The sequence below is a fragment of the Oncorhynchus nerka genome, linkage group LG17 (assembly GCF_034236695.1).
Source record: "Oncorhynchus nerka isolate Pitt River linkage group LG17, Oner_Uvic_2.0, whole genome shotgun sequence".
Lineage (NCBI taxonomy): Eukaryota > Metazoa > Chordata > Actinopteri > Salmoniformes > Salmonidae > Oncorhynchus > Oncorhynchus nerka.
Window position 1 is genome coordinate 28,680,096 of NC_088412.1, and position 13,689 is coordinate 28,693,784.

Below are 13,689 nucleotides of genomic sequence, written 5' to 3' on the forward strand. Positions count from 1 at the left end.
CCATTGGGATGTGCTGCTATCTGATAGTCACCTGTTTATACCTAGCATACAGGTACAACAGTTGTTCCCTGCTGGCCGTCTGAAGTAGATCTCGAAGACGGTCTGCTGCTACCTCAAATTCGTGTTCCAATTCCTCCCCTTCCAGTCGATGACCAGGGTCCCCTGCACCACAGTCGAATTTCCCTAATCCTAGATCTGAATCGGAGTCCGATCCTCCGCCGAGAGGATCTCCTGTATCAGGCCGAGCTGGGTCGGTACCTGAGCCTGTGGCAGAATCAGGGGAAGACGATGGCGAGCGTGAAGCCATTGTCGAAAATAAAGACGGTTAAAAAAAATATGTGACAACCTTATATTGTCGCTTTCAGTAGTTTATACAGGCTATGATTTAATCCGTTATCGCTGAGACGGACTTCTTTGCACTTTGCACGAATGGTCCGTCTATGGTACACCCCACTAAAAGCCTCGGGTAGAACTTAGACTAGGAACAAAGATTTTGACGTAAAATCAGGACAGAAATCCATGCTTCTAGTGGTACAGACAGGTACTGTCTATGACAAGTACGTACAGAGTACTGTAAAAAAAAAAAAAAAACACAAAAATAACAGCGGTGTACTATATATGTGGATACTATTTTAGTATCATAAAAAGCCCTGATAAAGGCCTGTACCAAGCCGGAAAGCATTGGCGTTCCTTAGTCCTTTAACTTCTGTAGTTATATATATTCTACCGAAATGCCAATATAGAAAAAGTACATTGGTTGGAAAAGTCAGTCACATGATACATTTTTGTAAAATCTATTTAATATATTTTTCGTTAAGCCTATAATGCTCACCATCATTTGTTTTTCTGCCCCAAAACTGTAGCATCATATGTCGAGAAAGTGACCACGAACGGCGCCAGGCTACCTAATATAAATGGATTCTAGCCTACTTGTTGCTCTGACAAAAGTAGCTTTATTATCATTATCTGGTTAAATGAAACAGAAAAGACTGAATCAAAAATAACAAAACTGCAATTTCAAACTATGTAACAGTAGCCTGCCATATTAGCAAATGTTGTCCAGCAGGTGGTAGTATTTACAATATGTTGATCTGTGTTGCAGGTGGCAACAATAAACCGCACGCACCAACACCCGTGTTGTGCCGAACCCCCCCCCCCCCCCCCCCCGCTTCTAACGTCCTTAATTTTGTGGCCAGAGTCAAATACTTCATGTGGCACACATCAGAGTCAAATACTTCATGTGGCACACATCAGAGTCAAATACTTTATATATAACAAACTTCACGTCAGGTAGGAATCCGAAATTAATAATCAATGTATGTGTGTTATATTAAACATAGAGGAGGGAGTAAAATGTTGGCAAGCAATAAACATTTCAGAACAACTATGGCTGAATTATTATCCTTACACTTTCAAAAATACAAGTCGAATAAGACATGGGAGAGATGACACATTTTGGCAAAGAGATGTATTTATCTCTTTATTTATTAATCAGTAGCGGATTTAGGTACGGGTGACATGGGCATCTTGCCAGGGGCGGCACCGGGCGCTGAAGGGGGGGTCGCCATACAAGCTAGAGCCGCCACATACACTTGGAACAAATAGCCAAACCGAAAACTGAGATAAGTGAAATGTAGGCTAAACTGACGAAGGAGTGAAGAGCAGATATGCAAGCAAGTCGCAGCAATGAAGAATGGGGGGGGGCACAACACCGGTCTCAATTTGTAATCAGCATGATGGAATGGAACTCCAAGAGTGTGGAAAGCTGTCATCAAGGCAAAGAGTGGCTACTTTGAAGAATCTAAAGTCTATAATATATGTTGATTTGTTTAACACTTTTTTGGTTACTACATGATTCCATATGTGTTATTTCGTAGTTTTAATGTATTCACTATTATTCTACAATGCATAAAATATTAAAAATAAAGAAAAACCCTTGAATGAGTAGGTGTGTCCAAACTTTTGACTGGTACTGTATACATATTTTTCCTCTCATTATACGATAGGCTATGGAATTTGATTACATACATTTGAGTAGCCAATTCATGTGATTATCTGGCCTTGTAAAAGTTGGGGAGCATATTTCCAGAAAGTCTTCAACAGATGATATCACACCTCCAAGAACATAGGCTGTAGCCTACATGTGGATAGCTTTTTCTACAAAAAATCTACCAATAATTTTCTATATTTTAATAGCCTAGTAAAGATAAAGGAAGCGCAGTACAGTACAGTCGTCAGATCACAGACATTAAAACCATCTTCAGATAGGATACACACCGCGCCCGCTGTCACTGCGGAGTGACGCAACCACGTTGTTGGCTGAATGCGATGGCGGACTGCTATGTCCCCAGACCTTACCAGAGATCGAAGGGAGAAAGTCATTGAATTTGCACCGGAACCGTTATATCGTAATCAAACCACCTGTTATAGGGCGGGAGGATTCTTTTCCGCCATCCCTCTTAAGAATAGTATGGGACAGAGTTAATTTGGAGTACGTTATTTTGGACAAGACAGAGTGCGCTAGTGCAGGCTGCCGCATGCGAACCAGCAAGTTGACAGATATAACAAAACTCGAGTCAACAGGGGACAGTCCTAAAAGGAATTACGGAGGTTGAATATATAGCTGCTACAACAAAATGAAATTCGCGGAGCACCTTTCGTCTCATATTACTCCGGAATGGAGGAAACAGTACCTTCAATATGAGGTAATTTCACACGATTGTGTTTAGAAGTAATGCTTTCTGATTTAAAGTGAGAAAAGTCCCTCGAATCCATCGTTTTATGAATACATAGTGAATTAATAGCATAATATGGTCTTGTCATTAGTCTTGGTACATTTTATTAATCTTGATTTGTGTTTTTGTTACAGCTGTCACTTTAACTTTTAGCCTACTTCTTGAATTGTGTAACAAAAGATTACTTGGATAGGCTACTAGATAAGGATAGTCTACAGTTTATGGTTGGCTATTGCGTAAGCTCTAACTTTCTTTTTGATAAACCGTCTTAGTCATTTTTTGTTTGTTTTTAATTTAGTGTTGTTTTGTAATTTTAGGTCATGATTTTATGCATCCTACTTATCTTTGTGCAACCATTCCTGAAGCTGTCACTTTAATTGTAGAAGCCTTTTGTTCATGAGATAACATACTTGCTATTCATAGACCCTAAGCATTTATTCATTTAGTTAATTGTTATTTTATTTAGGTTAGTGATGATATTTACGGGATACATTATTATCTTTCTCTATATTTGTGGATGTTGACATATATCTGTCACCTGCTCAGGTCTCCATCGCGTGTGCGCTACATCCTACATTACATTGGAACGCTGAACAATTAGGATAGTATTTATGTGGCTTAGTCCGTTATTGGTTTCCAGTGTTGGAAACCAGACCTAAAATATTTTTTTAGAATGAGAAATGTCACTTTTTTAAATACGATTTTAAAACATATAACTATATATATATATATATACAAATTATTATGCATAGGATATTCTCTGTTAATGGGTAGAATGACAATACAATGTTTTCATTATAATTCATAAAATGTTACTGTCCCTGCCTTGTGACAACAACAAATTTGATTGAATAACGCTATTCTGTAAGTTATTTAGTTCATTTCAATTTTTGTTCATTTGATATTATGCCTTGCTTTGTTTGACAAGCATTAATTGAACGGACCAAAATCACAAAGTTTAAAACTGGCCATGTTTGGTTGTATCTATGGTTTGGAGAGATCAGAGTAAGGGTACATCAAAGGCAAGGTCTTTGTTGGGATATGTAGGAGCATTTTCAGGGTCACACCCCACATCTTCTTGGTTCACATTAAGAGTCTGAGTGAGGACGGGCTCTGACAAGGCTTTGCCCCATTCCATTTTGTTCTATGAATTATAGACAAAGATGCTGATGTGAGCCTCTGGAAGAGTCTGAGTCTGCATTCCAGTATCAAACCTGCATGCCTCACAATGTGGCCATATACCATACTATAAAATAAAAAATGTTTATATACATCTTATAAATACCTTTATTGATCTACCTAACTCGTTAAGTAGGTATAGGAGGCTCTATGCGTTCACTTGGATGTGGTGAGGGTTAACCACATATGGCCATATTAGTCTTTGTCTGTACTTGCAGCCTGACGCGTGTAGTACGGGGACCAATGCATGGCCCATATCAGCCATTTTACACCTCAGTCAGCTCTGAGATGGATGACCTGAGATGGATGATGGATTCTCTGGCATAGATTGGCATACCATCCATTTCTATGCCATCTATAAATAGTCAGTATTACTAACTAAATCACTTTGCTTAGTGAAGTAGTGGTTGATGAGTGGACTTTGTCATTTTTCTCTGAGTGTGAGGGATGTATTGTTTGGTCTTGCATTAATTAGGCTTGCGCGCTGGATTGATGGGGAACTTGTCATAAATATTTGGAAATATAGCACTTTACATTAGGTTAAGAGCCTCTGAATCTTAATTTTATCCCCTGGAAATATTAAGGGAATAAGGTTATGGGCAATTTTAGGGTGGAATTGTGCTGAGACTTAGATTTTTCACTTCATGTAGGCAAAAAAACAAAAAACAAAACACATGTACAAGGAATACTTTTAACAATTTTACACGGAACATTTTACAAAAACACATTCACTGGAAGAACTGCAAAGTTTGGTAACAGAATTTCGGTAAAATCTCCCTCCGTTTTTATATGTGACCACGTTTCTTAAAAAAACAACCAAAAATGGATGTCTGTGGACGTTGAAATCAAGGCCAGGGTGGACTGACCAAATGTGAACTACTTTTCAACGTCCATGGACATCCGGTGCCGGTGCTCAGGGGGTGAGGATGCTGGTTACAGTAAATGACAAGAGAGGGGGCTCATGGGTAGGGTTCACTAAGAGTCGGGACAGGTGACATTAACTAGAGAGAAAAGACAGAAAAGCAGAGTGAGAGAGGGAGAGGGAGGGGTTGTCAAGACTGTTTTCACACTTGCTTTGACCACCAGACGACAGAAAGAGAAAGAAAATGGTAATGAGTTGAACATAACAGGATTCCGTTGGAAGAGAGGACTGTAGCAGTTGACCCATCTGTGGTTTGTGACTACTATGATTTCCCATTGTATCCAATTCAATTGCACAAATTCCGTTAAAGATTATTTTGGAAATTTCGTTAACAATTTGGTAACAACATTTCAAGTTTGAATCAGTTAATAATTCATAAATCAAATAGGCATCAGTAAAAACACTGACTAACTGGTAGGTCTAGATTTACTTGTTACTTCTGTGAACTTTCATTATCCTCCCTCTTCATGAGGGAGAGAAATTAGAAAATATGATGAATTTCAAGACACAGGGCAATGTTTCTTAAATTTACGTAAGGAACATAATTTATCCAAACTAAATATAAGTGTTGATATTAGTTGTCAGGGCTTTACTTCAACATTATTATGTTTTGATGTATTTCTAATACCTTTTAAGACTTTTCCTGCTAGGTGTTTTTTAAGACCCCCCTTTCCATCTGCTTGACCACTAATCAAAGCCTTTGCTTAATCCTAGTATTTAGGATAGACAATGGTTGAATTTCCCAATAATACTCTTAGCTTTCATTTGACACCAGATTTGACATGCTTCTATGAACTTCACGTTGGAGCTCAGGGTCCTTTTACATATACACGTCTGTTTATTGCCAAAACAGAGGAGAGATCACTCTGTCCTTGAGACGTTTCTTGAACAAGGCTTTGTGGAGGAAACCTCAGCAAACAACATGTCTCCCTGTTATCCCCACCGTTTAGTTGGGTCTTTCAACTCTTTTTCTTACCATCCATCAATGACCTTACTCTTTCTTTTCTTTTTCCCAATGCAACATTGTTTGGATTCTTCTAAATGCCTTTTGGCTACAACAGGACAGCTGGTTAGGCTGCTTGGGAGAAAAGATGCCTCTAATCACCAAAACGCTTGCATGTGAATTGAGGAATTGACAAGGTGATGAAGTGATAAAGTAATGAAGTCTGCTCATCCTTATGAGACTGTCCTTTTTAAACACCTGTTTAGCGTTGAGGTCTGCTGCTGCTCTTTAGGAAAGCAGAGCTCATTCCTGTGTGTTATGCTGGCATTATAAACAGAGTAATCTCACTCTTCTAGATAATATGTCAAACAAACAACATTAAACTGCTCCCTTTGTCCTTTGTCCTTTTTGTTTTATCTCGTGGACATTTTCCTTTTGGCTCGTGCAGTTGGTACATGGTCTTGGTTCTCGGTTCCATCTAGGCTGGCCCTTGGTCTGGTTCCTGGTCTGTTCTGTGTGAGCGTGGTAAAGCAACAGAAGCCGTAACATGAGCAAGGTGGAGAGGGTAATGTGGCAGCGTGGGTGGGCGACAGAAGGAAGCCTCTTGTGCTTTTACCTCTGCAATCGAATCACTTGCGTGGGTTTATATGTTCAGGAGAATGCTTGTGTAAACGAAGTTCCTATTCCTAAGGGAAATAAAATTATTATCATAAGCAGGTACACATGTTAATTACATGCAGTGGTTACTGTGTGGGGCTCATTTCCCACTCTAGCCTCTCTGTGCAGTGTTTCAACCGTCAGGTGGGCCCATATGCAGGTTTTGAGCGCTGCCAGTGGCACACATTGCAAGATGACTCGCTGCATAAACTGGAAAATGTGAACCATAAATACAAATGATTGGTTCATATAAACGTTTTCACTATTCCAACCACTGACGTTAACAAAAGATGCATGGTTAAAATGAGAACAGAAATCATTGCACATGACAGGATGAATATGATCATGCTAGCCTATAGCCAACACAAAACGACACACTTCTGGTGTAATGTATGCATCTTACTTAGACAACAGAGATGGCATGGCGAGCTTCCCACACCTCATCCTCTATCCCCTACTGAGAAGGCATCTGGTCTCGGTCAGTCCTGCACTCAGAGATCCACTCAGTTAAAGTGATGATGAGAATCATTGGAGGTTCAGATCTCAGACCACCCAGCACCTGCATTATTGTAGTTGATATAGTTATTTTTTACTACTGTACATCTCAACAGAAGACGATCAGCCCAATGAGGTGTGGGGAGACCTGCAGGTTGATCTCTGTAAGCTGGTGTACTACACTACAGTCGGGGGGCATGCAAAAAAGAGCCGCCCTGCCCTGCCCCCTTTACCATCGGTGCTATTGCCATGGCAATATGCCTACATCTTGATGAATGCGTCCCCTCTGTCTCTTCCAACTATTAGTTTGGATGGTAAACCCTGCTACATGAACCACAGGTGGTCTCCTGCGAAGAATGTCAACTACAAATGAAGTGTTCGATAAGAGCATAGAGTAATATCTGACTACAGTGTTGGTGTTCAGGTTGGAAAATGAGCAAACAGAGTTTCTAAGTAGGTTCCTCCCACATAGTAGGATAAATGATCATCCTTTCCTCTCATATGTCCACGTTATCCAAACATCAGATAAACCATTCCAGAGAATGGGGGAATGGAACATAAACTACACATATGGTTGTCAAGAAGATATTTTGTTCTTCACTATGCGTCATTATTTCAATTATTCTTTGTCACATCTAAGCTTTGAATCCCCAAAAATATTGGTTGTACACTGTTGCACAAGACACAAGTTCACCATGCGGGTACGTGTCTATCCCACTGTGTCTATCCCACTGTGTCTATCCCACTGTGTCTATCCCACTGTGTCTATCCCACTGTGTCTATCCCACTGAAGGCACAAGTGTAATTCTTTGACTGGACGTCCAAGAAACGTGTTCACAGTGACTGCTATTGCCAGAGTTAGATTGGTAGGGAGGAAGAGGGATATATTCAGGTCCAGGCCTCACAGAATAAAGTCATGTTAAGACGTATCTCGTAATTATCTATCCGTATCCATTATCTGCAAGGTCAGAGTGATCGAAGGAAATAACCCCATTCTGTAGAAAGAGGTGTTTGTAATATAGGCTACACTGCAAAAAATGTCAATTTAAGTAAGATTAAATATCTTAAATCAAGGCAATAGATGCTTGTTTTTTGTCTGACGAGATATTTCTTCTTACCAGGCAGTTTGTATGTTAGAGCATTTCTTGTTTCAAGCTTTTTTGTCCTTAATTATCGTAATAAGATAATATAACTTGTTACTGAGATTGTATTACTGGTTCCGAGTAACTTAATGCTCGAAACTAGAATTACCAGAATTATAAAGCTGTTTGATCTACACTGACAAGTACAAAACTGCTTTGTCAAAGTCACAATTTCTTATTTCAAGCATCTTATCCTTTTCATCTCTTCACATATTAAGAACAGATAATGACCAAATGGAATTCACTGTTTTATTGTCAATTTAATTTTTAATTTTTTTATTTTACCTTTATTTAACCAGGCAAGTCAGTTAAGAACACATTCTTATTTTCAATGACGGCCTGGGAACAGTGGGTCAACTGCCTGTTCAGGGGCAGAACGACAGATTTGTACCTTGTCAGCTCGGGGGTTTGAACTCGCAACCTTCCGGTTACTAGTCCAACACTCTAACCACTAGGCTACCCTGCAATCTTACACACAGCACAGCAATCATTATGGGGCAGCAGGTAGCCTAGTGGTTAGAGTGTTGTACTAGTAACCGAAGGTTGCAAGATAGAATACCAGATGTGTCAAGGTTAAAAATATGTCGTTCTGTCCCTGAACAAGGCAGTTAACCCACTGTTCCTAGGCCTTCATTGAAAATAAGAAATTGTTCTGAACTGACTTTCCTAGTTAAATAAAGGAAAATAAAAATACATGTAGACACAGAACAAAGACACTGTTCATATCTGGGGAACACACTATGAGTCATTTCAACTGTTGTACAATTCTATTACATCCCCAAGACGGTATTTGACTTGTACATACGTTTGTCTCTTGTTGCTAATTGTGTAATAAGAGTTAAATCAACCAGCTTTTCAGCATCCACTAACTCAGTGACCTGTGCAAGGTGTGGGACCTCAACTTGATAAGCCACAGCGTTTCTATCAAAGCGTATAGTTTGAAGTGGTTGATATTCCAAACAATAAAGCCTAGAATCACCAAGAAATATGTTTTTGACAAGTCCAGATTCTGGCATATTCCCATTCAGTACTTTGGCAAAGATCATGGACTTCTGAGTTATGCATTTACTACAGTTGATTTGGTTTACTTCATTGAAACCCAGGAAGTCCCTCAATTTTCCATGTAAATATTGTTGATCTTTAACCTCTGATACAGGTCCCATCTACCTTTCGTTTGAAAAAATTGGGTGCATTGAACTGTCAACATTTTGGCAGCTTTCATATATTTGGTTCTGATTAATCAAAGACTTGCAAATATTTTTTTAATTGAGCTTGGAAGCCCATTGTTTAAAGAAACAATGTTTAGACTCAAACCGCATACACATATGTCTAACCATTGGCCCCAATGACTTTATCTGTGATGGCAAATGTATCATATAATGTTGTTTAGGTGTAACATTGCGGTCTGGAAAAAGCTCCTTCCAATGCTTCAAATGATTTTCAATGAGTAACTTCAACCTAGACACAGTCTAGGAAAGAACAGGTGCAAATACTATCTGTACATTCTCTATTAGATCAATTATCAGTTGTATATATGCATTGACTTCCAAACTCTCCAAAACAAATGGCAATATCCTTAGCAGGACAAGCATTTGCCCAGATGACTGTTTTAGTTTATCCATCACTTGACGTTAATGTAGAAACAGAAATTGGGGATGGCCGATCTCTAACATCTAGAGGGGAACAAGGGAATCAATCAATCTGTCCTGACACAACAAGATGATTCAAAACACATCTGATTTCCAATGAGGCTTTGCCCTCCAGAATGACATGCATAATGTCTTGCGGCGTTTGTATGATATCAAAGGCTGGGAATTCAACTAACTTGCTCCTTCTATTGATCCCATATGTTGTTCTCAGGCTGTTGCTAAGCAAGTCCGTCTGTGCCTTTTTCTATTTCATCACACTGTGTGACATGCTTCTCCAATGTCCTTTTAGTATATGCATCCTCATTGAAGTGTGACTGCATGTCCTCAAAAGAACACTCACAGTGTCTGCACTTACTGTAGGCAAAGCCCACACTCTCTTTGAACCCTGCCAGTTTATGTTGTGCCAGGGTGTCTCCACAGAGAGAGACCATGGCACCATATATCGTTAATAGTTTGCATTTAACTCCACTGTACAATGCATCCATGTCTTCCTTGATTCTATTCAATTTGACATCTACACCAGGTTGACGGAGGTCTGCTGATCTAGTCATGGCAGGTAGCCTGATAGCAGCCAGGTTAGACCTGTATTTTGAATTTATATTTCCTAGGGTGCAGTACACCATTAACAACTTGTTTTTTCATGCAAAGGATCCTAGTGGATTACAGATCTCTATTTCATTTGTGTACGGAACCAATGCATTTGGTTTCTCTGAAAATAAGGAATGTGATTTTAGAAGAGCACCTTCAACAATGTCTTGAGAAAACTTTCCCTGCACATCTGTGGTCCCTCTTCAACCATAGACAAAATCCTTGGGTGTGATAAGAACTGTGAGAACTGATAAGAACTAGCCTCTATCTCTGTTTCATTTGAGAGATGTGAAATGTGACAGGGAAACTGTGTCCATCAGACATCATGGTTAAATACAACGGCATTGATGTCCTATAAGTCCGCCTGGAATCATTATCTTCACACATCTTGCCGATCGTTGCCGAAGGTAATTTTTCCCTGTAGACATTATGTACTGAGTTTGGAAATTTCAGATATACTTTCAATATATTACTTAGTTTTCTGGTCTTCTTTCTTCATTTGTGTGAAGTAATTGACTTATCATACTACTCATGACAATGGCTATGTAAGTAGATTACTTGAATTTATCAATCAATGATATCTTGTTCATTACGTCAACCCCACTAATTATTGCAATCATTTACCCATGTGAAAAGGTGTTGATTGATTGGATGAAACATCAGCAGGTCATTGCTTGTACAGTAGAGAAACTGACGAGTGATTATCCCTCTGTTTGTTCCTTTTCCAGGCGTTCAAGAGTATGCTGTATGCAGCCCAGGACCAGGCCCCATCCATAGAAGGTAAGTCAACTCCTGGTCCACGGACAGAATGAGCTCGCCCCGCACCCGTACGTACTGACACCCCGAAATAACAGGCCCTGCTAAAAATAGAGGAAATTCCAGTGATCATCCAGCCACCCCTCACACGACCCAGCAGCCACTGGGTGCAGTGACTTCCCCACCACTGTGCAGTGCTGAGATAAGGCCTTTGGCTATAATTAATATACAACGTCAGGCTGCTAGCGAGGCGTGACAGGGACCAGCGTAATGGTTTGTTTTTAGATGCAGAGTGATGGGAGGTAAGAGTTCTTCAGTTGCAGTGCAGTTAGTCACTGGATGACCACACTCAGGGTCCTCTTATAGAAGTCCTCTAAATACAATGGTCGCATAAAACATGCTCAACATCCAACAACAGTATTTAGATGAATGCCTGAGTTGTCATGCTAGAATTGGTTTACACGACAGAATGCATATCCTACTTACATCATACAAAGAAGTGCTGCTCTGTGTGGAGGACTGCGTGAGGACTCTCCACAGACGTGATGGTTGAACGGTCTGGCACTGATCTGTGAAAAGTGTCTAGTTCTTGTTCACTGGGGAGCTGCATCTCTCTGAAGGTCTACTTCCAGGAGACTGGGCCGACGGGCCGGGCCTTTCTGTTAAGGTGTGAGAGAGACATTATTTCCAGTCAGTGGCTCTGTGTGTGTGTGTGTGTGTGTGTGTGTGTGTGTGTGTGTGTGTGTGTGTGTGTGTGTGTGTGTCTGTGTGTCTGTGTGTCTGTGTGTCTGTGTGAGAGAGTGGTGTCTCCAAGCCTCCTCTGGTCTGACTTTGATGTTTCCAAAACCAAAGTTCCAGTGGAATAGGAAAGAGGAAGTTGGCAGGTGCGGTTGACAGGCTAGGAGATGAACATGGCTGGAACGAGCATGCAGGAAAAAGAAGCAGAACTGAGAATTTGCTCAATGCTGCCCGGGACCCACTCTTACTGTGTCCAGGTTGACAAGTTGAAGGTATGGTCGGTTTCCGCTATACGACTCCAAAAGAAGACTCCCTCACCACTCATGAAGCATGGAATAATCTGACAAAGACCACACTGTCAGCCTGTGTTTATAGTCTCTAGTACAGTAGTCTCTAGTCGCATCGTGGTGAGAGGAGAAAAGCCCAGCGAACAGCCGTTGACAGTATGATTAATCAGCCAAACTTTCACCTCATATTTCAACCAATGATGGCATGTGAAGCCTAAATGACAGAGTTGTCTGTGTGTCTAGTTTGGTGATAACATATGAGCTGTCTCCTTTAAACATTCTCCTGAGGGTTTGAGGTTGGTCTTATCCTCAAGATGGCTGATGAATCACATCCTGTCTGCCCCTGTCAGAGCTGCCATATGTAGGTCACTCCTGAAGCCACCATGAAGAGTAAAATAATGGAAAAACAGAGAAATAGGAGAAGGAATACATGGGACCAGCTACTGTACAGGAACACATATTGAAGGTTGTTGAATTGTTAGATAGTAATGCACTGTTGGAGCTAGGAACACCAGCATTTTGCTACACCCGCTGTAATATCTGCTAAATGTGTATGTGAGCAGTACAAAATATTTTTTATATTATTATTTAATTTCTTTACCCCCTTTTTTCCCCCAATTTCGTGATATTCAATTGGTAGTTACAGTCTTGTCCCATCGCTGCAACTCCCGTACGGACTCGGGAGAGGCGAAGGGCGAGAGCCGTGCGTCTTCCAAAACACGACCCCGCCAAGCCGCACTGCTTCTGGACACACTGCTCGCTTAACCTGCAAGCCAGCTGTACCAATGTGTCGGAGGAAACATCTTGGTGACCATGTCAGCGTGCATGTGCCTGGCCCACCACAGGAGTCGCTAGAGCACAATGGGACAAGGACAACCCGGACGGCCAAACCCTCTCCTAACCCGGACGACGCTGGGCCAATTGTGCGCCGCCTCATGGGTCTCCCGGTCGCGGCCAGCTGCCACACAGCCTGGGATCGAACCTCGAACGGATCTGTGGTGACGCAGCTAGCACTGTGATGCAGTGCCTTAGACTGCTGCACCACTCGGAAGGCCCTGTGACCAATACAGTTTGATTTGATTTGATTTTGAACCCCTGTACTTCAGCGCCAGACACTTTACTTTTCATATGAGGAACGAGGCTTCCCGTGAAATACACGCTTAGCACAGAACTTCTCGTCACACAGACCCTGTTTCAAATCTGATTGAGTTAAAAAAAGGGATGATTTGATTAAATCACCCCTCAATGAAAGAGTAATTACGGGAATGTGATTTCTGAGATGTTTTTCTCTCTCTCGACTGCGAGGCCTGCCGTGTCTGAGTCAGGTTTGGTATTCTGTGAGAGTACTGGTGCCTCCGGGAGACAATTTACTGGGTTATTACCGCTCCCTCTAGCTGACCCGCTACCTGATACAGTTATAGTAGAGATTCAACACGAAGGAATACAGCACTTCGAAGCCTCTGCAAGGACCTTCTCTTCATCCAGGCTTCTATCAGATATCCCAGAAGTGCATGTTACACAATGTCTTGGGGTGCAGCACAATGGGTTGTGTGTCCACTGTTCTCAACACCGTAGGCTTTCCTGTGGTCAGGCCGAAG

At 41.1% G+C, this 13,689-nt stretch overlaps 2 protein-coding genes across 2 annotated transcripts in view; one reads left to right on the forward strand and one right to left on the reverse strand.

The window, feature by feature from the left end:
* The window catches only part of LOC115145023 (acyl-CoA-binding domain-containing protein 6), a 40,676-nt gene extending 40,213 nt beyond the window's left edge, over window positions 1-463 (reverse strand). The window contains exon 1 of the mRNA XM_029686231.2: window positions 32-463. Coding sequence (XP_029542091.1) covers window positions 32-307 — 276 coding nt within the window. The 5' untranslated portion in view covers window positions 308-463. The remainder of the gene's footprint in view (window positions 1-31) is intronic.
* Window positions 464-2,281: 1,818 nt separating this feature from the next.
* The window catches only part of LOC115145024 (xenotropic and polytropic retrovirus receptor 1 homolog), a 110,574-nt gene continuing 99,166 nt past the window's right edge, over window positions 2,282-13,689 (forward strand). Inside the window, exons 1-2 of the mRNA XM_029686232.2 lie at window positions 2,282-2,705; window positions 11,039-11,090. Of these exons, the coding sequence (XP_029542092.1) occupies window positions 2,637-2,705; window positions 11,039-11,090 (121 nt within the window). The 5' untranslated portion in view covers window positions 2,282-2,636. The remainder of the gene's footprint in view (window positions 2,706-11,038; window positions 11,091-13,689) is intronic.